Source organism: Lethenteron reissneri, chromosome 39, assembly GCF_015708825.2.
Source record: "Lethenteron reissneri isolate LAM-NWPU_2019-01 chromosome 39, ASM1570882v1, whole genome shotgun sequence".
NCBI classification, from domain to species: domain Eukaryota; kingdom Metazoa; phylum Chordata; class Hyperoartia; order Petromyzontiformes; family Petromyzontidae; genus Lethenteron; species Lethenteron reissneri.
The window spans coordinates 8,543,835-8,567,567 of record NC_083817.1 but is presented as its reverse complement, the minus strand read 5'-3'; the positions used below and the strand labels follow the sequence as shown (position 1 = coordinate 8,567,567).

At 49.1% G+C, this 23,733-nt stretch overlaps 1 protein-coding gene across 3 annotated transcripts in view; it reads right to left on the bottom strand.

Moving 5' to 3' along the window:
* LOC133352061 (inaD-like protein) overlaps positions 1 to 23,733 on the bottom strand; it is a 162,973-nt gene that overhangs the window by 86,897 nt on the left and 52,343 nt on the right. For 2 of the 3 annotated variants that reach the window (XM_061567789.1, XM_061567788.1), the window contains exons 21-23: positions 18,553 to 18,663; positions 14,133 to 14,213; positions 12,190 to 12,472 (exon numbers count right to left, since the gene is read on the bottom strand). In XM_061567789.1, the coding sequence (XP_061423773.1) occupies positions 12,190 to 12,472; positions 14,133 to 14,213; positions 18,553 to 18,663 (475 nt within the window). The remainder of the gene's footprint in view (positions 1 to 12,189; positions 12,473 to 14,132; positions 14,214 to 18,552; positions 18,664 to 23,733) is intronic. The other variant, XM_061567790.1, reaches the window with a different exon arrangement.

Here is a 23,733-nt window from a genome sequence, read left to right as displayed (position 1 = left end):
GAGACCTCGGGGAGATGGAAGCGGGGGGGAGGGGGGGGGGCGGTCATGGTGGAGGAGGGTGGAAGGGAAATCGACGGAAGGGTGGGGAGGAGTTAAGAAAGCGGGGAGTTGGTGATGGAGTTGAAGGCATTTAGGCAGCGAGCCTGTGGATATGCCTCGAGAATCGCACGCGGAATTCCATTCGATCAACGTGCTTTGTCTTTGGTCGGGATGAACCTTTTTTGTATCAGGAATGCGTCCCCCGTTTAAAGAGCGGTCACAGATAGATAGATAGATCGTTTATTGTCATTGTCACCAGTACAACGAAATTTAAAATGCTCACCAGTCAGGGCCTCATTCATAAATTTAAATTAAATAAAACAAGAAAATAAAAATAAAATTAAATGAAAGATAATCAATTTATACTATATATAAAAACAGCCCAAGTATACCCACATAAGGTTACATTTTGTCATTGCACATCTCTATTTCACAGTCAATTGTAAACGCTATTACTTAATAATTAATTAGCATTATTGAGTGTGGTGATCGCTGTAGGATAAAAGCTCTGTTTGAATCTGTTTGTCCTTGTTTTGACTGATCTGAATCGTCTGCCTGATGGCAACAGCTCAAACAGTGAGTGTCCAGGGTGAGAAGAGTCCTTTATAATGTTCTGTGCAGAAGAGGGCATCGAGGCGTCAGCGACCGCCACTTGATCACAACCCAAGCGAACACGTGCTTTCCAGCGCGCCGCCGCTTGAGAAGAAGAAAATAATACGGTGACGATGAAACGGTTACAGGAATGCAGAGCGAGTGCCAGGAGACCGACCGAACGCCGCGAAAAACCTTTCCGAACAATGACCTCCCCCCCCCCACACCTCGAGTGCTACAACAAGAACAGACCTCTCCACGCCTAATCTGGAATCCATCAACGTCATCGTTCGTCTGAAGATGACAACGCTCCTTCATGGCCTCTCTTTATAAAGCGGCCCGTGGCATTCAATGCGAGCGTCCACAACACGAATGCAAATCGCTGGAATGTCGCGAGCGCTGCCTGCTTTATCCGCGATGCCTCGGTACGTCTTTACAAGCCAGGCTCTAATTGAGTTTTTTTTATATATGGGTTGGGTGGTTGGGCGGCTGGGTGGGTAGGTAGAGAGGGCTTGGCTGATATACATGTGGTGGTGATACCATGGGTGGAATTGTGTTCGAGGGGAGGGTTTTTAACCTTACCAGCACACACAAGTGTAAGAAACACTTGTGCACACGCACATACAACGGCAACAAAAAACAGCCGCCATTCTCTGACAAGTGCCGGTGATGTTACCACAGAGCTTGTGCCAGGCTAGGTGCACTTTTGAGGCCACGTGCTATGTCGAAGGTCAGCTGGACGGAGGTCACAGGAGAGACTCAGGTATTGAGGGTTAAATGACTGAGATGATTGGCAAAATATATCACGTATGCGCCACAAATGCCACAAATGGTGGCGAGTGCACACACAGAAGCAAACATATGGGCACAAATAAATATAAATGTGTCGTTAAACCCGACAACCACCCGACACAGCCAATTAATAAGGTTTGTCACGTAAACAGAACGTAGCCAATTCGTCACTAGTACAGCACACGGTGTGTTGGAGAGCAAATCCACAACATTTACATTCGAACGCCGCTTAAAATGGGCACAAAGATAACCCATATAGCCTTAACAGATTGTAGGAGCAAGTGCTGTTAGAGAGCAACTTTGAAGGCCTGCACAGCACACGAGGGGGGAGGGGGGGTGGCTAGCACCATGCCTGGCTGCCTTTGTTTCTCTGGTGGCTATGTTTACACACCACACCAGGTACTAATTTGAGGCCAAGTCGACCTAGGGGTGGCTCAGGACCAGTAAAGATAATAGTCACTGGTATTGACGGAGCGGGAATCGAACCAGGGTTGCTGGGTTCGTAACTCAGCGTGCTTGCTGCTGCACTACCGCTCCCCACAATTATACCCACACGCACACAAATAAGGAAGCGTGCATGTGTATCTGCCTGCAAGTACACGCACAGAGGTATCTGTGATACGGGCATACAGACACGTACAACAAAAACCACATACACACTCACACCGAGTGTGGAGTGGCCTTCATCCGCGCACACACAAACGCAGGCACGCACGAGGGCATGCAAACACACACGCACGCGTGCACGCGAGAGCGCGGACACAACTGACGCACCGCGGGGACCATCAATGGGCGTTTGGCGCAGTGAGCGAGAGGGAGCGGAGGAAGAGAGATGCAAATGAGCAACGCACGATACGGGACGCCGAACGCTGAACGCCGAGATATCGACAGGCATAGCCACTGAAGATGAGATCTCTACTGCAAGAGGCACAATCAAAGGCGCAGACAATATATATGAGGAACAGTGGGAGGGGAGGGGTGGGCGAGGAGAGAGGAAAGGACAGAGAGATCGACAGGCATAGACATTGAAGATGAGATCTCTACTGAAAGACGCACAATCATAGACATCAACATTATATATGAGGAACGGTTGTAGGGGAAGGGAGGATTATAACAGTCCAGTTGAAATGAGCAATGTCCCAGAGGCTGGCACAAAGAGATATCTACCCCACTGGGAACCAAGCGTGTTCTTTTGCTCAGCCTCAAATCTCACGCGTTGACCCCTGCTGGACAACGTGGAGAGGAACAAGTCACAATTACGTCGCGTTTGTCTATTGCACACGCTTCCTACGACGGGGGGGGGGGGGGGGGGGCGGCCAACGAGGCACACACGCACACACGCACACACACACACGCACACACACACGCGGGCGGGAGTGGGCGCGCAGGCAGGCACCGATGCACCTCGAGGGGTCCCCGCGCTCGCGGTCACATAATTAGCGGAACATGCACGTGCGCCGTGATCAGCCTCTCCAGTCACGGTCAAGAGTCACCGAGTGGAGGAGGAGGAGGAGGCACGTGACAAGAGCACGCTCGAGGTCGCCGTTAGTTTGAACGCAGATTCGCCCGGGCTGCATTTGAGGGTTCTCGGGCCGACGTAGGTTGCGGTCGACCGCTGCTGTCTGACAGCCATGTGTCGCGAATCACGGTCAGCAGAGCAAAAGGGCCATGCTTGGAGCGATGATCCTCAATGTGTGTGAAGCTAAGGCTGCAGAAATGGTGATTATTAGATTATAAAAAAAAATGTGTTGATTGTTGATTCGTTGAATATGCTACATATAATCAGTACTGATCCACTGCTGCATGAAGGCCTCCACACGCTGCGTGGGTCGTGAGGTTATTTAACTGTGCTTCACCATACTGGTCGGTGCGGGTTGGTGACAGGGGCCCCCCAGGACAAGTTCAGATATTGAGCGCCACTGGTGAGAGTCGGAGCGGGGATTCTAAAACTAAAGTCGCCCAGCCCAGCGGTGAGCCAGTGTGCCACTGCTTCACCCACACATATATTATCATATCATTTGCATGGATTATAAATAATCAATGTGTGTATGTTGTGAGTTGAATAATATATTGAAATTGATAAATCCGTTAAATACTGTATGTCTCTTCATGAATTCCCACAGAATCTCAAGACACCTTTTTAAGAGAGTAATGAATTGGGAGGTTTGGATCATTCCTTACTGAAGTATCCGAAGAAAAGCCACACACACGACAGAACAATGCTTTCACCAAACTATCATTTTTCGTATCAACAGCAGAAGCAGCAGCATCACCATCGGCAGTCATCATAATCATCATTGGTAGCACCATCCTTAAACTGCAGCAGCAGTATCAGTCTTCAGCTGCAACAAATTTACCATAATCATCACCATCCCAGCAGCATCATTACCATCACCAACAGACAACCACGCAACCATCAGCACTCGTAGCAGCAGCATCACCAACAGACAACCACGCAACCATCAGCACCCGTAGCAGCAGCATCACCAGCAGACAACCACGCAACCATCAGCACCCGTAGCAGCAGCATCACCAACAGACAACCACGCAACCATCAGCACTCGTAGCAGCAGCATCACCAACAGTACAACCACGCAACCATCAGCACCGTAGCAGCAACATCACCAACAGACAACCACGCAACCATCAGCACCCGTAGCAGCAGCATCACCAACAGACAACCACGCAACCATCAGCACCCGTAGCAGCAGCATCACCAACAGACAACCACGCAACCATCAGCACCCGTAGCAGCAGCATCACCAACAGACAACCACGCAACCATCAGCACCCGTAGCAGCAGCATCACCAACAGACAACCACGCAACCATCAGCACCGTAGCAGCAGCATCACCACAGACAACCACGCAACCATCAGCACCCGTAGCAGCAGCATCACCAACAGACAACCACGCAACCATCAGCACTCGTAGCAGCAGCATCACCAACAGACAACCACGCAACCATCAGCACCTGTAGCAGCAGCATCACCAACAGACAACCACGCAACCATCAGCACCTGTAGCAGCAGCATCACCAACAGACAACCACGCAACCATCAGCACCCGTAGCAGCAGCATCACCAACAGACAACCACGCAACCATCAGCACCCGTAGCAGCATCACCAACAGACAACCACGCAACCATCAGCACCTGTAGCAGCAGCATCACCAACAGACAACCACGCAACCATCAGCACCCGTAGCAGCAGCATCACCAACAGACAACCACGCAACCATCAGCACCTGTAGCAGCAGCATCACCAGCAGACAACCACGCAACCATCAGCACTCGTAGCAGCAGCATCACCAACAGACAACCACGCAACCATCAGCACCTGTAGCAGCAGCATCACCAACAGACAACCACGCAACCATCAGCACCTGTAGCAGCAGCATCACCAACAGACAACCACGCAACCATCAGCACCTGTAGCAGCAGCATCACCAGCAGACAACCACGCAACCATCAGCACCCGTAGCAGCAGCATCACCAACAGACAACCACGCAACCATCAGCACTCGTAGCAGCAGCATCACCAACAGACAACCACGCAACCATCAGCACCTGTAGCAGCAGCATCACCAACAGACAACCACGCAACCATCAGCACCTGTAGCAGCAGCATCACCAGCAGACAACCACGCAACCATCAGCACTCGTAGCAGCAGCATCACCAACAGACAACCACGCAACCATCAGCACCTGTAGCAGCAGCATCACCAACAGACAACCACGCAACCATCAGCACCTGTAGCAGCAGCATCACCAGCAGACAACCACGCAACCATCAGCACTCGTAGCAGCAGCATCACCAACAGACAACCACGCAACCATCAGCACCTGTAGCAGCAGCATCACCAACAGACAACCACGCAACCATCAGCACTCGTAGCAGCAGCATCACCAACAGACAACCACGCAACCATCAGCACCCGTAGCAGCAGCATCACCAACAGACAACCACGCAACCATCAGCACTCGTAGCAGCAGCATCACCAACAGACAACCACGCAACCATCAGCACCTGTAGCAGCAGCATCACCAACAGACAACCACGCAACCATCAGCACTCGTAGCAGCAGCATCACCAACAGACAACCACGCAACCATCAGCACCCGTAGCAGCATCACCAGCAGCAGCAACACCATCATCATGACCATCATCATTATTGTGTATGTGGCCTCCGCCAATTAAAAAGGTATTTCAAACAATCACATGTGCATATTCTAACTAATGTTTAGATCATCGATTCAAACGCTTCGAATAGCGGCGTGCTGCTCAAATGGGCATTGAGGCAGTGCTCATCTCCTGTTAGCGGCCCTGAGGCAGTGGTGGAAATTCCACATTCATATGACGGGGGCCACGTCTATCCATAGGATAACCATTGCTGACTTTCCTCACGAATGTGGTACTCATTTACTGACCCAGTGGGGATGATGGGCTGGGTTAACCACCAATCAGGAGTGTGAACTCGCAACCTTCCCATCATGAGACACTCGCTCAACTGCCATGCTACACGGCCGGATACACAACGCATGCCACCTTTGTTGGAACATTTGTCATGAACTTCAACAGGTGTCAATTTCACACCTGGCTATACAGAGACACGGAACACCACACTGGGACCGAAGGATGCCGTGGGTATTATTCCATTAATCTACAGGGCCTGGAACGAAAGCGGATTTTTTAAACTTCCCCACGAGGCAGGGCTGTCCAAATGTTTCAACCTTTCTTCAAAAATAGGGTCCTCCGTAAAAATTACATGCAATGCATCTGCTCTGGTAAATATCAATAATAATACAAATTTAAATCTGGGTTTCATGGGAGGGGGATGGTGGAGGTAGGGGGATATCGCCCCAATCGCCCCAGATTTGGATCCACCACTCGGTCCCGTAACGTATTGCCCTGCTACAGCTTGTACAAAGTGGATATTTTAAATCGCATTACGCGAACGTTGCACAGTACTCGCGGGCTATCCTGCCCGAGATGGGGAAAAGAAAAAAAGATGGCTGCAGTCAAGTGGACAGCTTTGGAAATTAAATGCATTCATCTATAACGTCAAGTGGAAATCTGATTGTGACATTTGCCGGGATAAGAGCCCTGCTGCTGCTGCTGCTACGCGATGGAAAACTCAAAGTGCCACCCCCGGATGCAATCACTGAGGCGGCAGCAGCAGGGGCAGTCCATTGGGTGAAGAGCAAAGCATTTGCTGGATTAAACATTTTAGGAAAAGGTGGCAGCCCTGCAATCGCTTGCCTCACGCCACTGCTTTGAGTGACAACTTTACCCCACCGCACATTACCTGCTGATCAACTGTGGTCTACCCATGTATGCTGCTGGGTGCAGAGAGGTTGGGAGATTTAAGACGAAACATTTAAACCTCCTCCGCCAGTACCAACATATGATAATAGGTTTTTCCCATTTTTTCTGGCAACAAAACGGGTGTTAAGATGTTAAAACACCAAACTGAAACCTTTTACAAGGAATCATGTCTGCATTAACCACAATGCTTGTGGTCAGAATGCAAAAAAAAACGGATAATATATGCATTGTCCTTCAAACTGATTGGTCCACACCAGAGACAGCTTTCTTGATTCCTTGTGAAAAGGTTTCAGTTTGGTGTTTGAACATCTTAACACCTGTTTTGTTGCCAGAAAAAAAGGGAAAAAAACCTATGATCACTATGTATTCCTCTTCTTGAAGCAGTGGAAATGTTTTGCCAATCCCTCAATAGGTACGTGTGTGTGTCAGGAGGATGTCGGATAACTTGGGAGGAAATAAATGCGTATTGGACAAGAGCGCTTAAATATTAGCACAGATAGATCAATGGCCTGCTCGGGATACTGCAACCTCACAACACAGTAGGTTGTGAGTATCCCAGCCCATGCACCAGAGTCATTCATTTGTTTTATCATCTTCTTGGTTCTTTCGGTAAAGTCACGTAGAAAGAACCAAGAAGATGAATCCCTGCAGTCACGAAAGCTTTAAATCGAAATTAGTTTTATCATGTTTAGCTTCTTTTTTCACACGCTGGTTTCCTGCTTTAAGTTTTACCCACCAGGCAACATAGCAGGAGGCTGTTTCTTCCCGACCTGCTTTTTTGCTTTTACCATCTACATGGCAGGGGCTCTGTCCCATTAGCAGCAGCTGCATTTTAACAACTCTGGCACCCCCCCCCCCCCCCCCCTCTCAGCCAGTCTACATAGCAAAGGCTCAGTCCTTTGTTATGTAGACTAGCCGTAGTTTCAGCCGCACCAACCTTATCATAATAATAAAAAGGGGGCCTGTCCTGGCTCCTACCCCCTCAACCAGTATATATACGGGGTCGGATCTCTTGGAATTTATCATTTACTTGATACAGCGAGCGTGCTGTGACGGTTCCACCTGAAGACGGAAGCTTGTTTTGCCTCCGAAACGTCGTGATTTTTATTTTATTTTATTTTACTTTTATTAATTTAAATTTTTTACCTACATGACTTTACCGAAAAAACCCAAGAATGTCATCCATTAAGCCTGTAATATTTTTTTGTTTTCATTAAACTTAAAACAGAAGCAAAAATGGCCCACGTATCCCCAAATCACACAATATAAATGTCCAAACCCCAGAGATCGAACGCGAAGTGCTGGGCAAGATCCAGCTGCTGTCGAGTGAAATCACATCAGAATGGATCTGGATCTGAGTGGAACAGCTTCTGGGATTTGGGTCGTACCATTTTACTGTGGAGGCCAGGGGGGGGTAGAAGGGGCACCAGGGGTGTTCACGCAGATATGGGTCATACCATTACGCGGTTACCGACGGGTACACATGATGCAATTGCACTTTTGAAAATGTATTCACACGTGATATGGGCACTAATGCATTGGGGGTTAGTAACGATTCAGCAGTACGAGTACTGCCTGGTAGTGGTGGTGATGTAACAAGGATATTATAACGTGGATTATGCCATTGCATACCTGTTTAAAGTGTATATGATGATCCCAGTCTATGATTTACATACCATGGATTTAAGCAATATGTTAATGTACTACAAAACATTATTGGCCAAGGTGATTCGTAAGGAAATGATAGCATAGCGTACGCAACATCGTACCTGTCTATGTTGTAAATAATAACTAATTCTCTACCACTGTATCGATATTTCTCTGTTTCATTTATGACTCATGGGCATAACTAACATGTCCAAGTCCTCCAAGGCACTATGGGCCCAACTCACATTTTCAAACGTCGCTTTTCATCCCATTTTTGCCAAACACGCATCGACATCTCAATCATGAACAATGGACCAAACTCATAATCTGTATTTATACTGGAGAAATCCGATGAGCTACAAAGCCCCTTGTTCACAGATGCACGGTCAGGGAACGGGGTAAGAACGTTACAACAACAATCGCCAACGTTACGCGTTTCGACTGTTTTGACAAACCCCGATTCTCTCCTTTCTGTGCACACCTCCTGATGACAATACGCACAGCAAACAAAACAGACAGCCAAGACAAACACCGACGTCACACGGGACATTGCAAAATCCACAGCCCTGCGCTAAACAAAAGCTCTGACAGAAAAGCCCCGGGTGACAGGTGACACGAGCGAAATCTGACATCCACTACAAAGACAAAGATCCACCGTGTAGCCTGAACAGACTATTTGGGCAAGTGCTGTTATAGGGAGCACCTATGAAGGCCACCACTGCGTACAAGGGAGTGGGGGGAAGATGGTGAGTTTTCTCCCCAACGCTGTTGTTTTTCCATACCGCACGTTACTCATTTAAGGCTGAGTTAATCGAAACGAGGCCCAGGGCCGGGATGGGTGCCATGGTAGTGAGATGTTAACTACCTCGCCTGGTACACACAGGATGTCGTGGGTTCCATCCCGACCCTGACACCTGTGTATTTGGAGTTTGCATGTGTCTCTCTCTCCGTGGTCACGTGAATTTTTCTCCGGGTCTATACATTTCCACGTGATGAGGTACTTTATTGAGCTATCATTTGTGGCCAGGTCGCTTCTGAAAGAAGACCGATGCAGCTCAGTGGGCCTCACCTTGTAAAATATAATAAAAAAACATGTTTTGCAGTTTTTTAGTTTAAATAGTTTTGGGTATCCACCATTGATGGAAAGCTTCGGTCAGGACTCGAACTGGAGCGATCGGGGTTTGCAGCGCAGTACGCTAACCACCATGCCACCAACATCCACGATAATCACTGTGTAAAGCCCCACCACATTGTCACATTGGCAGCAAATTGGCTGCTCATTTTTTTTCTTTCCACCACTGGGTAAATGCCATGCCGCTTTTCAAAGCATGCACAGCCGGAGCACTTTGCTGATTTGAGAGTTCGTGCGGAGCTTTTGATTCGGTTTCACTGGCTCCATCCTCCTCCTGCCCCTCCCTTATCATCCCGCTGTCATTGTGAAGCTGCGTTAAGCCAACTCACCTTGCATGCAAAGCACCCTGATTCTAACATCTATTGAAATTATGATCGGAACGCTGCACAGCTGTGTGATCACAGCAATGCTCTGGTTAACAAAGCATCAAAATACAGTCCAATGTTCCTTTTGAAACGTAACACACAACCCACGCACGCAAATTACTGTGTCGACGGTTAACAAGGCAAGGTAGAAAATATGCGCGTGTGTGTGTGCCAAATGATAAGTAAGATTAAATATGATCGCATGGTATAATTGTTTTGATTATTGTTACATAATATGCTCATTACGCACACGCACAATTACGTAACAATGCATTACATCACAAATCAAAAGACGATATTTCCCTGCTCAAAATACAAATGGGGTGGGTGCTCATCACGAATGCACATTCTCGTGGCAATGACTAGTCCACAGAAATGATACGCTGTATTAAGTTCACGTTCAAACTAACAGTACAATTACAAAATATAAATGCTTATTTAATCCGTGCGTTTAATATAATCCCTGCAACTGCACAAAACTGCTAGCAGAAGGGTCTCCACTAGAGGGAGTTGGAGAGAGCTCCCCTTACAGCAGAGGGTATTTGGCCTACTCTTCCAGGCTGACCAGACGTTTGCGAAGAGATGGAAGTACCCACATAATACCCCACCAGATGCGACCTGCTGATCGAATAAAGTGATTTTTATACCAATCTGGGTCACGTGTTTGCTTTGCACTCTGCATCATTTAAACTGCGGCGGATTATGCGGTTCATTTTACGAACAGCAACAAAATCCTGACAAGAAAAGGTTCCGTATGGGAAAATTAATGATAACCACACCTTTCCGCAAAGATCTTGTTTTTCCCAAAAGTAGTTTATGCAGAAAAATAGAAACCGGGCATGTCCCCCACTGGGCGAAGACCCCAGGGTCTGCCCAGGACACGCTGGCAGGAGCGATGTTGCTCGGCTGGCCTGGGAACGCCTGGGAATTCCCCATGAAGAGCTCGAGTCTGTCGCCAGGGAAAGGGAGGTCCGGAATTCCCAACTCAACATGCTGCCGCCACGACCCTCACCGCGGCAAGCGGATTGAGAAGTGAAGGAATGAACGAATATTCAGGTACACAACAGAGGATATAGAAGGGGGTTGACACACACACATTACGGATGACAGCGTGATGGAACCTGTCTAAACCGCACGTTTCAATAAACTGCTTCAATAAAATGTACAACCCCCTGGTGTCTTCCCAAGCTCTGATACCCCTGTAAAAGAAGGTTAACAAGGGAGAGGGGGGGGTGTCCAAAGTTAAACTCGCGTTACTGATCCCCTCCCCCATCACCTTGAGACAACAGACTACCTTGACGTGCGACCGGGATTTGAACTTGCAAACTTCTTGACTGTCCTAACACCCATCGGCCCCCTGGCCCGACGTGGCATCACGACGCGTGTGTATTGTACACGGCCCTATCGCCCAATCACAGCTGCATGAGAGCCCCGTCACATCGTGCGGGTCGTCGGGGTTGTCCACGCTTCGGCACGCGCCGGTCAATGGGCGTTGGGGAAGGCGGGAAGAACAGGAGCCACGTGACACAGTACAACGGTCTCTACTGCACTGCCCTCCGATGCCCACACCACCGCACAACCCCACATACGCCGACAAACAAGACTGGCGCGCATGTAGGTCGCCCATCCCAGCACTATCCAGGCCCGAATCCCCGACGTTAGCTTCTGGCGGGATCGGGCACAACTCCGGGTGATGTGGTCACAGGCGATCACAATAAGTCTTAGGTTTTTTCGGTCAAGTCACATAGGAAAAAAATAATGAAAAATAATAATAAATGAAACTAAATAATTAAATCGCGGCGTTTCGGAGGCAACACAAGTCTCCGTCTTCAGGTGGGACCGTCACAGCTAAATTTACTGTATCAAGTCAGGAGAAATCCAAGCGACAAGATCTAAATACACGTTTAGGGGAGGGGGGAGGGCCTTATCTCGGATTGGATTTCTCCTCACTTGATACAGTAAATCTGGCTGTGACGGTCCCACCTGAAGACGGAGACTTGTGTTGCCTCCGAAACGTCGTGATTTAAATGAGCTATTTTCATTTATTATTATTATTATTTTTTTTTTTTACCTACGTGACTTTACCGAAAAAACCTAAGAGTATGAATCCTTGCAGTCACGAAAGCTTCAAATCTAGGATCACAATTAGCTTCGCGGTACGTCGAATTTCTTTTGTACGGTACGTAATCGGATGGTGAGGAAGAAAGACAACAACTGAACGCAAAAAAAGCAGTTCAAAAACAACCCCAAAACAGGCGCCGATCGTACCGTCATGCCAGCCATCAGGAATCCTCACCTTCTGTGAGCTCACCCAAGTCCTGCTCCACAAGTTCCTCTCCTTGACCCTGGCTCAGCCCCGCAGAGCCGGCTCCATCCCCTGGCTGCTGCTCGTCCTCCTCCTCGTCGACGTCCTCCTCCTCATCGTCCTCCTCGAGGTGGGACAGAGGAGCGGTGGGCGATCCCCGCTGCGGCTGGGCTGGGGCGGGAGCGCCAGGCCCGGCGCCCGGCCCCGCTGCGGCGCCCGGCTGATTGGGGGCGCAGTCCGCCGCGTCTGCCGGCTGCCCGGCGCGCGCGTGCGCCTGTCCGTTCGTTCGCACGCCAGCGCCCATCGTCACAGACGGGATACACACGGTGGCCGTTCAGAATCAGTGTCTCTATTCATACCGGAGCAATCCGATGGGCTGCTGGAGATCTGTGAAAAAGAGCTTTATTTGCTCATTGGATTCCTCCAGCATAAATCAAGATTCTGATTCTGATACAAAGATATTTTTCACAGATATCCAAGAAATAAGCCCACAAAGGTCCCCCCCCCCCCCACCCCCTAGAGCCTGCTCGGGCTGCTAGGGCAAGTGCTGTTTTCGAGCACTTATTAATGCAAGGTGAAATGTTACATCTTGGTTTGCCTTCGACATCATCCAGCAGTGGATTGATCAATGCTGGTCCTCGATGGGATTGGGGGGATGGTGTGGCCAAAACCATACGCGCCCCCCCCCCTCCCCCATTGTCTCCCCAGTGCTGATGTTAACGCACTGTCCCAGGCGCTCCGTTAAGGTTGAGCAGACCCAAGGGAGAGTGACGAATGGATGACAAGGCTGGAAATGGAGCAATTTCTCCGGGATCATGGCACAGTGCGTTGACCAATTTTCCACCACCGCATATGCAGAATTTTTTTTACAAAACGCAAACTTTCTATTTCGGGTCGTAGGATGCGACGGATCGTTTAAAAGTGCCTCAAAGAGCCAATGAGCAATGCTCGTTTCCGTTTATGGTTTTAAACCAGGAAAGGGAATTTCCACATTCCTATGTTTGAGCCAATCTGTCCATGACGGATAACCACTGTGGAAGTGCTCTTAGTTAGTGAGCACCTATTAAGTCCGTGATGACACAAAAGGTGGTGGAGGGGGCATGCAACACAAAGATAAATATCCCCCGTATAGCCTTAACAAACTGTTGGGGCAAGTGCTGTTAGCGAGTACATGAGGGCTGGCATGGCACACGAGGGGGTGGGTGGCTAACCCCAAGCACGGCCACCTTTATCTCTAAATGTTAATGTTTACACATCGCATTAGGTACTCATTTGCGGTCCGAGTCGACCTAGGGAGGCCCAGGACTGACTTCTGATAATCGTCACTGTTGTTGGCCATGAGCAGGAATCGATCTCGGGTCGCTGGGTTCGCAGCGCACCACGCCAACTGTTGCACTACCCAACACACCACACACACTCGGCCACCCGCTTTGCCTCCACAGTACCGGTGCTGACCGGTACCGTCAGCACCCGTGTCTGCTTGGAGGCGGAATGCACATTGCTCGCTTACGAAATGTAGATTAAAAGCACTGACAATGACAAAGGAAATTAAACAAACGCTGAAACGTTAATAAATAAGCGCAGGGAGGGGACATGCTGGGAATTACACTGAGAGCCACACACAGGAAGACATCGTACTGACGGTTACACAAAGCGGGCTTGGGCAGGACACGTCGCTAGAAGATAGGCTGGTTGACGGTCAACGCTGACGGCACAGCGGCAGCCAAAGGGGTGAACAGCCCTGACAGGAAAACCAACCGCGACAGACGACAGAGGGAGCGATGAGGTCAGCTCACGCGCGAGATGGGCGATCGCGATGGCCTTCATCCAGCAAGTGGACAGACGACGGCTGGTGAAGATGACAATCACGATGGGAGGAGGGAGTTGGCGGATCAAGCAGAAAAACGAGGGCTTCACTGCCGCCACTCAGTCACCTGTGCACGATGCACCTTGACCTCCACCTGCTCTTCTTGGGGCAACTGCGGAGCCATCAGGAGGGTGTGCACGCTGTGCGGCTGCCGACACGGAGACAGAAATATGAGAGGGCAGCGCTTGGGAGTTGGCTGGGTGGCTCGAGGTCGGAGCGCTGAGCTGCAACCGCTTAGATCCCGGATTCGAATCCAGGCAGGGACGACCACGGACCAAGACCGTCGGCATGTGTGTATGTATGCTGTATGGACTGTGGGGAGCGGTGGTGTAGCGGTTAGCGCGCTGCGCTATGAACCTGGCGACCTGGGTTCGATTCTCACTCACGGCAAACACCGGTGACGATTATCTGAACCGGTCCTGAAATGAGTACCTGGTGCGGTGTGTAAACATCGCCACTGGGGAGACAAAGGCGGTCGGGCGTGGTGCTGGCCACCCACCCCCTCGTGTACCGTTCCGGCCTTCATAGTGCTCGCTAACAGCACTTGCCCCTACAGTCTATCAAGGCTATACGGGGGAATCTTTGTCTTTGTATGGACTGTATGTACGATGAACTTCTTTCGCACCGTACATAGCCGAACCGTGCTAATTGGAGGTGCGGGGGGGGGGAAGGACAACAAACTAAACGGCGTTGGTGATCTTACCATTATGCCAGTTGTTGAAGCAGGCAGCTGCCTCTGATTAAACAGAGGCAGCTGCCTGATTCGACCCTGAGACGTCCTGTAACTACCGCCCACTGCTGATAGTCTTGGGCTGTGGTCGTCCTTGTAGAAGGGCTCCTTAACTAATTGGGATGCTCAGGTGTAGCGAGTTTATGGTCTAAAGCCTGGTCATCAAGGGCTGCACAAACTATCACAATAAATATGGTTCCACACTTAATTTGGCTAAATATCAGTTCTAAGAACTGGTATTCTAAGCACTGATATTTAGGGCGAGAAGGAAATTGCTGCCTCCCTTCTATGCAAACAAGAGGTCACTTTGAAGAGATCCCTAGAGGGAGCTTAGAGGTATTCACTTCCGCGGGTCAAAAACACAAAAGAGTGCACCGCTCTCCGAGAGTTCTGATTGGATACTTTGTCTCACGACATGACAACGACGGCACAATTCGGATAGAATTGTGGAAAATAGACCAAACAAATATTTAAATTAATAGATGTGTATTGTATGTTGAACTTCTTTCAGGCCTCATGTAGCCAACCGTGCTAATTGGAGGTAGCACGGGATTACCCAACTCTCAAAGCAAACAGATGTTGTGTTGTGAACATGCGTCGCGGGTTAAGTGGCCAATGTTATCGCGTGAAAAAAAGAGCCCTTTAAAGGTTGACTTTTAGGTTCTCCGTGATAGCGCTCTCATGACGTCACTGCAGCCGCGTCCCTAGCGAGCTGCTATGGCTCGCCTCAAACTCAAGTGAAAGCCTTTCTTTCTCACGAACGAATCTTCAAACGTAAGACGTAGTCAAGGGAGCCTGGGGAGACAGGGCCGTGGTGTGTATCTGGACAATTCCCAAAACATGAGGCAACCTCAGTCAAAAATTACACAATCGTCCAGACAATACATACGGAGTGCCATTCTGCAGAAGAGTACAGAATATATAATTGTATAAAGCATGGCTTACTAATGGAATGAGTCAAATCATTTGACACGCATGAAACTCAATGTACCATCACACATCTCAGCACGGATGTAAACGTCAGCTTGCGGTCGGGATAATAGGAACATATTTCCGTAATCGCGTAAAGGGGACACATTATTTCGATCGGAATTGCAGTGCTATTTGATTGATGTGCTATGCCCAGGTAATAAAAGAAAAAGAGCCACTGCATGATTACACCAATCATTACCCAACATCTTTCAAGCGGCTCACTGACATGTGCGTACAGACACGCGGAACCGCTCTCGTAGAAGGCTTCAGCTGTGTACTTTTTGGGTAGGCCTCTTCCTTGAACACCCAATGCACTGCCAGGAATGCCCCTTTGCAGTCATACTTGACATACGATGAGACGGGAAATTTTGCAATGTCGATGAAACACGAATTTCAATACCCGACGGTAAAATGACAATTGTTTAACTGAAGCCGTGAAAGGGCAAAATACAAAGCCCTGGCTCAAATGGTGAAAGGGGTGGTTGCACACCTCTGTTAATAGCCCTGAGCCAGTGGTAGACATTCCACAATCCTATGGCAGTGGGCAGTTACTCTACAGGACAACCACTTTTGACTTTCCACAAAGTGCTAATAACACTGGTCAACACACTTTTTCTGGCATAAGGTATTCCAACGGTTATAATGTAATTTTGAGGTGCCGATTCCAAATCTGGCATCAGTTTTTGTCTATCACATCAGGTTTTTGAGATATCAAATATTGCAGTTTCAATAAAAACTGCAGAAGAAAAATATTAAATAAATGTGGATATCTACATAAAATGATATTATAAACACACTATCCTAAAAATACAGCACCATAATTTAACACTAAAGCAGTCACTGACTCGCAACAACTTGCAATCATAAGTGACAGAGTTAATTTCGGGTAAAATCAATGAAAATGGGGTATGCCGATAGCATAAAAATGAGATGTGATAGAGCAAATCTGAGATCAGATTTGGAATCAGCACCCTGAAATTAGTCTAAAACAACTGCAAAAGTCCAGGCCAGAAAAAAAAAAAAATTGTTGACCAGTGTAATTGTATCGGCCTCAGAGATGAAAAGCCGAGTCGACCCATGAATAGGATTTGAACGGAAGCCCTTTCAATTCCAGGTCATACACTAGCCTGCCAGTTTGTGAATAGAACCAAATTAGGATTTATATCGAGTCTAAATCTAACCACATCTCAAGATTCTGCAAAGAAAGAGTGAGCAGATTTATTTTAATTAAGGAAGCAGTCGGTCATGGGTGGTGGAAAAAAGGGAGGTGCCGAGTCTGGACTTGAACAGGGGCAGGGAGCTGACAACACGGACGGCTGTGGGAAGGTCAATACAGATGAGAGGAGCAGCAGAGAGAATGAGCGACCTCCCACTCAAAGATTGACTGGGGGCTTTGAAGAAAGCCGTGATTGCTGCAGCAGAGGGGAGTAGAGTGAGCATACGTGGTTCAAAAGGGAGACTGACTTCTGGTGAGACACCGAATGTCAAATGCGGTCCATCATTTGCTCGTATTGAACCAATGCTACTGAAACGATGACCTCCCAAGAAAGCAGCATGGCTGATGTCACGTGTAAAAAAAAGTGCTTTTATTTTTTACACGGGAGGGGCAGATAAGCGCAGCATCATCCGCTTATTTATTCCCAGGCAGAGGAACAAAATACCGGCATACGCATGGTTTTCTATCACAAGCAATGCAACTCTACAGCGGGAGGTGTTTTGGCAATTCCACACAATACAATCAGGTGGCTGTGCATTTCGAGGCAACAGACCAATTCAAAAGGAACCAGAGGCCAATGGGACTGCTCAACTACCTTGGCAGCAAAGGCTCAGAGCGCCAGGCGGCTTCATAATCACGATCGTAAAATAAACGCCGGTCGTCGCTACTGACGGACTACAATCACGGAGGGAAAAACGCAAGTTCATTGAAATCAGCGATGCCTTAACCACACTACAAATTGATTCCGTGCTGCCCGTACATATATACTCTCCAATGTATATTACAAATGAGTGTCAAACAGGTTTGTGAATTCACAAAGACTGCTCAGCATACACAAGGACCGACCCCACACCTTCCCCTCTGATGTGCTTTCTGGACGTACTGCGAGTTGTTTGACGATTTTCGATGTGTGGTGTGTTTTTTTGGGTTTTTTACAGTGTCACGGATTTCTGTTATTTGTGCTTGTGTACCACCGCCAATGCAGTATCACCAAGTAATTTGCTTACACCTACACAACAGGTGTTATAGGCCGTCAGGCTCACTCTGTGGGCAGCACAGAGAGGCGAGTCCAGCAAAATCCATTATCGTACTACGCTTCCATGCTCCTGGCCTTAACAAATGTAATCAAAAACCCTAAGCAGGTGCGGCAAATTGCTTTGCCTGGCAGCACAGCCGTAGTAAAGAACCCAACGTGAACTAATAGGTTTTTTCCCCTTATTTCTGGCAACAAAACTGACACCTTTTGCAAGGAATCATGCTTACATTAACCACAATACTTGCAGTCAAATGCAAACAAAAAACAATACTCTGATAATTTATGCATTGTCTTTGAAACTGATTGGTCCACACCAGAGACAGCTTTCTTTAGAGCCTAGTCTCATATGGTGTTCGACCAGATGACGCCAAAAGGCGCAAGTATTGTGGTTAATGTAAGCATGATTCCTTGCAAAAGGTGTCAGTTTTGTTGCCAGAAACAAAGGGAAAAACCCTATTAGTATATTTTGGTACTGGCAAAGGAGGTCCCATGATGTAACGCAACGTGACTCACTCACTCGTTCACTCACTCACCCGTGGGACAGTCACGAGGGACTGCACGGTCAGCACGAGCGGGTTGCCCGAGCGCTTCAGCAAGGCCGCAGCCTCTGCATGAGTGACGTCCAGGAGCTGCACTCCGTTGACCTGCGCCGGGGGGCAGACACAACCGACAATAAACGAATGCACGCACACGCCGGCAAAGAGGTCGGCGTGTGGACTCGCGAGTGGTCGGAGCAAGCGCTGTTGGCGAGCGCCTATTAAGGGGCACGGTGCGAGACAGGGAGTGGTTCGATTGATTGGGAAATAAGCAAGTCGGTTCTCGTCAGGATCGCACCACATGTCGCCAACCATGCCTCATCTGCAAATGCAGACGAGCACTCACCATTGAAATCCACACACAATACACACACGGCAACACAATGACCCACATTACACATTCACAGACACACAAAAGTACTAAACAACCAAACAACATACTTTTCGGGCAAGTACTGTTAGTAAAATGCCTATTAAGTCTGGAATAGTGCACAATGGGGTGATGGGGCCAACACCACAGCCTTTGTCTCCCCAGTGCTGATGTTTAAACCCTGCACTCGGTACTCATTTTAAGGCCGAGCCGACCTAGGGAAGGGCCAACCAAGTTCAGATATCAGTGGCAAATTAGTGTTGGCCATGGCTGGGAATCGAATTCAGGTCGACGGGATTGTAGTGCGTTGATGAGCGCACTGAGCTACAAACTACCGGCGTGTGTGGGAGCATGCAACACGTAAAAACACACGCAACTCGGCAACGACGAAAGCTATCTCTGCCGACAACGAAAGAGCCACAGGGCGCACCACGGAGTGAGCACCACCCGAAGATAGCGGAGCTGCGTTACGAGCAAGATAAGGCACGCTCCAATGTGTTCTACAGTAATTACTCTGGGGCGGTTGTAAATGCAATGCATTTTAATCTCCCTTGTAAAGCAAGCATGCCACTGGTTCACAACGTAAATATGTGCAATCGAATTATTGGTTCTTTCGGTAAAGTCACGTAGAAGGGAAATAATAAAATAATACAAATATAAAACAATAAAAAATTCTCACGACGTTTCGACACAAGCAATCATCATCAGGTGTGGATTTCACACCTGATGATTGCTTGTGTTGCAGTCGATTTCACACCTGATGATGATTGCTTGTGTTGCAGACGAAACGTCGTGAGAATATTTGTTTTATATTAATATTATTTTATTATTTCCATTCTACGTGACTTTACCAAAAGAACCAAGAATATGAATCCCTGCAGTCACGAAAGCTTTAAATAAAAAGATGTGCAATCGTGTTACTGGAAGCTGCACATCGATTATGTGCATTATAAATGAGGGTGATGACGACGATTATGATACCATTGCATGAACCATCTTGTCTGCCTTTGACAAGAAAGTGTCTGGATTGCTGCCAATGTTCCCCCATAATGCATCTGCAAGCATTCTTGGCAATGAGAGCCAGAGCAGCGCTGGCTGCTCTCATGACACGGAGCTTGTGAATGCGGTGTTGGTGGATCACACCGAGATGGAACTATGATGCGCACGAGATGCTTACCTGCAGGGCACGAGGCACCTACGTGTGGCAGTTCAGCAAGTAGGGTGTGTGTTCTGATGGGGCTATCTGCACAGTAAAGTTTGCGTTATCATCTCAACGGTGCAAGTTTTATCAGGCCATTCCGGTCTCTGCTCTCTCTCAGAATTGACTCAACTATAATGTTTTAAAAGATACTAAACAGGGATCCCTAAGATCATGTTGGGCTCAGGAAGCCTTTCCTGGGCATAACAAGGTCACCAAGTTTCAAATCATGGGCGAAGTTGTCACAACACCACCGCCAACTTCTATCACTCGCCGGCAGCATTTCATTCACGCGGCTACTCCCGAAGCCGTCCACTTTTCGACTCGTCAACCTCGACGTGGACGTATGAACGACCGAGTCCCCGCCGTACGGACGTGGAAGATCACAGCAAACCGTAGAGGCCGATTTTAATTGTCGTCAACCTTAGTAGGTCAACATCACTGGGTGGATTCCAACAAAAGGGGGGCCAAATTAATGGTGAGACGTCTGTCGACTTTGTCAAAAACTCGAGCTTAAGCTCATTTCATTTAAACATCCTGGCAGCGCGCGCCAGGGAAGGGAGGCCCCCGCGTCTTTGATTAAAGACTGCGTCCCGCACGACAAAAGCCCATTACACGCAAGAAGCTGGAGCCATCACAGCTGGGCCCGACGCTGTCATAATTCATTGCCGCGAGGTTGATGCACGAGCAACGTAGCGGCGAGGGTAAACGAGTTCGTACTCGCTCCAATTAAGGGCGGTAGCAGACCGGAATGTGCACCCGACAGAATAACAGAGCTCGTGACGAAATAACCCATCGTAATTGTTGTCAGCCACGATCGTGTATGCTAATGTGCCATTTTATTGAGGCTGTGTGTGTTGTCTTGGTGTGGTCTGGGACTGGTTTGTTGTTCTTTTTGCTGCATTGCCCAAGCGTGATAAATCGGACATGCAGTGACTTGCTTACCTTTTTCTGGATTTTGCACTTCGATCGATTTTTTTTATTGTTCGCTGTCGTAACTTGCTGACTCGCTCATACTGGACATCTGTGGAAAAGAGCTTCATAGCTCATCGGATTCCTCTTGCAGTCTAAATAAAGATTCTGATTGTAATATCCACTGCTGGATGAAGGTCCCACACACACAAACACACGCTGCCGTCATTCCGACCGATCTAGCCAAGAAGGCAATGTGGCTCACGACTGCAATCCAGCATTGAGGGTGGCAGCGAAGGTTGGTGGATCACACAAATGTTTGCGAGTCTCCCAAAACCCCCTGGGGGCTGCGAGGTCGCCATCTCCTGGCTCGCCAGATAAGGCAGTACAGCAATTGGGAACAATCTCCATCTTTAGGGGGACTGAGTGTATCCGCACCCTCCCACTCGCATGCCCGGGTTTTCTCCGGGTACTCCCGGTTTCCTCCCATGGAGTGGGCCGTAACATCGCGATGTAGGGCCAGAGAGCTTGGGGCAAGTGTAGGTTAGTACCGGTTCTGGCTGTCTTCCAGCTTGCCTGTGGTTTCCGGCAGCCACCGGAATCAAACGAACCGTGTGCACGTTCCAAGTTTGCGCCGTAGTTCCCGGACACACAGAGGCGATTTTATCGCTTCCATCTCCGCAAGAGGCCATCCCGTCAGATGCGTTCCCTCCGTTGGCGGCCAACCCGTCGTCATCCGGACCGTGGCACATCATCCCCGCTCGCGATGACGTGTCCCCGCATCAGAGGTCGCAACCGGGTACCCGATACCCGTACCCTACCCGATACCCGGCTACCCGTACCTGGCCGGGTACGGGTACCCGTTTGCGACCCTGGTGCGGCCGGGTACGGGTACGGGTAGGCCGTGAGTCACTGGTAACTGTTTGTCACTCATTTCCCAACGTCTTGTCTCTTCTCACAATTCAAGTTCCTAGAATCAACCGACCCGCGCCTGCAACATGGCTTCATCCCAGAGGTCGCAATCAGGTACCCGATACCCGTACCCTACCCGTACCCAGCCACGGATAGGGTATGGGTACGGCCGGGTACGGGTACGGGTACCCGTTTGCGACCCTGGTGCGGCCGGGTACGGGTACGGGTAGGCCGTGAGTCACTGGTAACTGTTTGTCACTCATTTCCCAACGTCTTGTCTCTTCTCACAATTCAAGTTCCTAGAATCAACCGACCCGCGCCTGCAACATGGCTTCATCCCAGAGGTCGCAATCAGGTACCCGATACCCGTACCCAGCCACGGGTAGGGTATGGGTACGGCCGGGTACGGGTACGGGTACCCGTTTGCGACCCTGGTGCGGCCAGGTATGGGTACGGGTAAGGAATCAAAACCCGTTTGCGACCTCTGCCCTGCACTCGCCCCTCTTTCTTTCCACGGGTCAACACGACGGCTCAAAATTGGTGTTTGCTCCCCGATCCGCGTGTTCACCTTTTTCCCGTCGCTCAGTGCATTTTCCAAAGTATACTTCGCCCCCACGATTTTTAAAAAAATAAATCAATGCACGGATAAAATGACACGTGCAAACATTTATCTCGAAAATATCGCGTGCAGCCGGAGCTCACCGAGACAAGATGATCTCGCTGTAATTGCCAAGGCCTCCTCCTCCTCCCTTTTGCCATAAGGAATTTAATAATTTAATGAAATATATTTTCGATTACCAAACTACGTCAGGCTTTTTTTATATATATTGGATTAAATAATATTGAGAATTAATTTACCCGTCACAGACAGATGATGGGCTGTCTCAATCCTTAACTAGGATTTTAATTCACTGACCTTTCCAGCCACCCGAATAAAAGCTTCACCATACCTTAGAAATTAAGTCTGGTTGACCATACTTCACCACACTGGTCAATGCTGTTTGGTAACAGTGGAGATACCGCTCACCAATGATATCAGTCACAGCCAGGAATCGAGCTGGGGTCTCTAGGTTCAAGGCACAGCGTGGCAGATACTGCACCGCAGGGCAAGTTGTTTCTTCATCCCATACATACCATGCATGTGTAGTGGCGTAACGTGCGCAGGGTTGCAAACAGCGGGTGCATTTCAGGGCGAGCAGGTGCAAGCGTTAGGACATGGAACAGCCGCCAGAGAGGCGCCAGCAATTACGGGGAGAAGCGGTAATTCGGTGGATGCGTTTAGGGACAGGCAGGTGCAAGCATGCAAACATGGAGCAGTCGCCGGAGAGACAGGAGGTGGAGATGATAAGGGAGAGAGAGCACGTGCAGGAGGCGCCGGCTTAATAGGGGGCAACTGAGGACCCTCAATGAGGAGGGGGATATAACGGGGTGTGCGGAGAACACGCGGTTGAGTTGGTTGGAGCTGAAGGAACGAAGAGGACAAGAGCCAGAGACAAGATGCCTGGGACATCGCCCTCCACACCTCGTCCTCCCCAGCGGTGTTGGCTGATCCCCCGCTGGGGGCACGGACGAGTTTGGAGGTGTGAGAGAAGGCTGACAGACTGGCGGAGTATTCAGTAACAGGCTAGCAGAGTATTAAGTGGCAGGCGAGCGGAGTAAGAGAGAGAGAGAGAGAGTACGAAGCAAGAGTGCGTTTTGTAAAGAGCGAGGAGCATCCGTGCGGGATGCGAAGTAATACAGTGACACAGGAGAAAAGCTGACAGTGTCCGTGTGAATACACCACTAC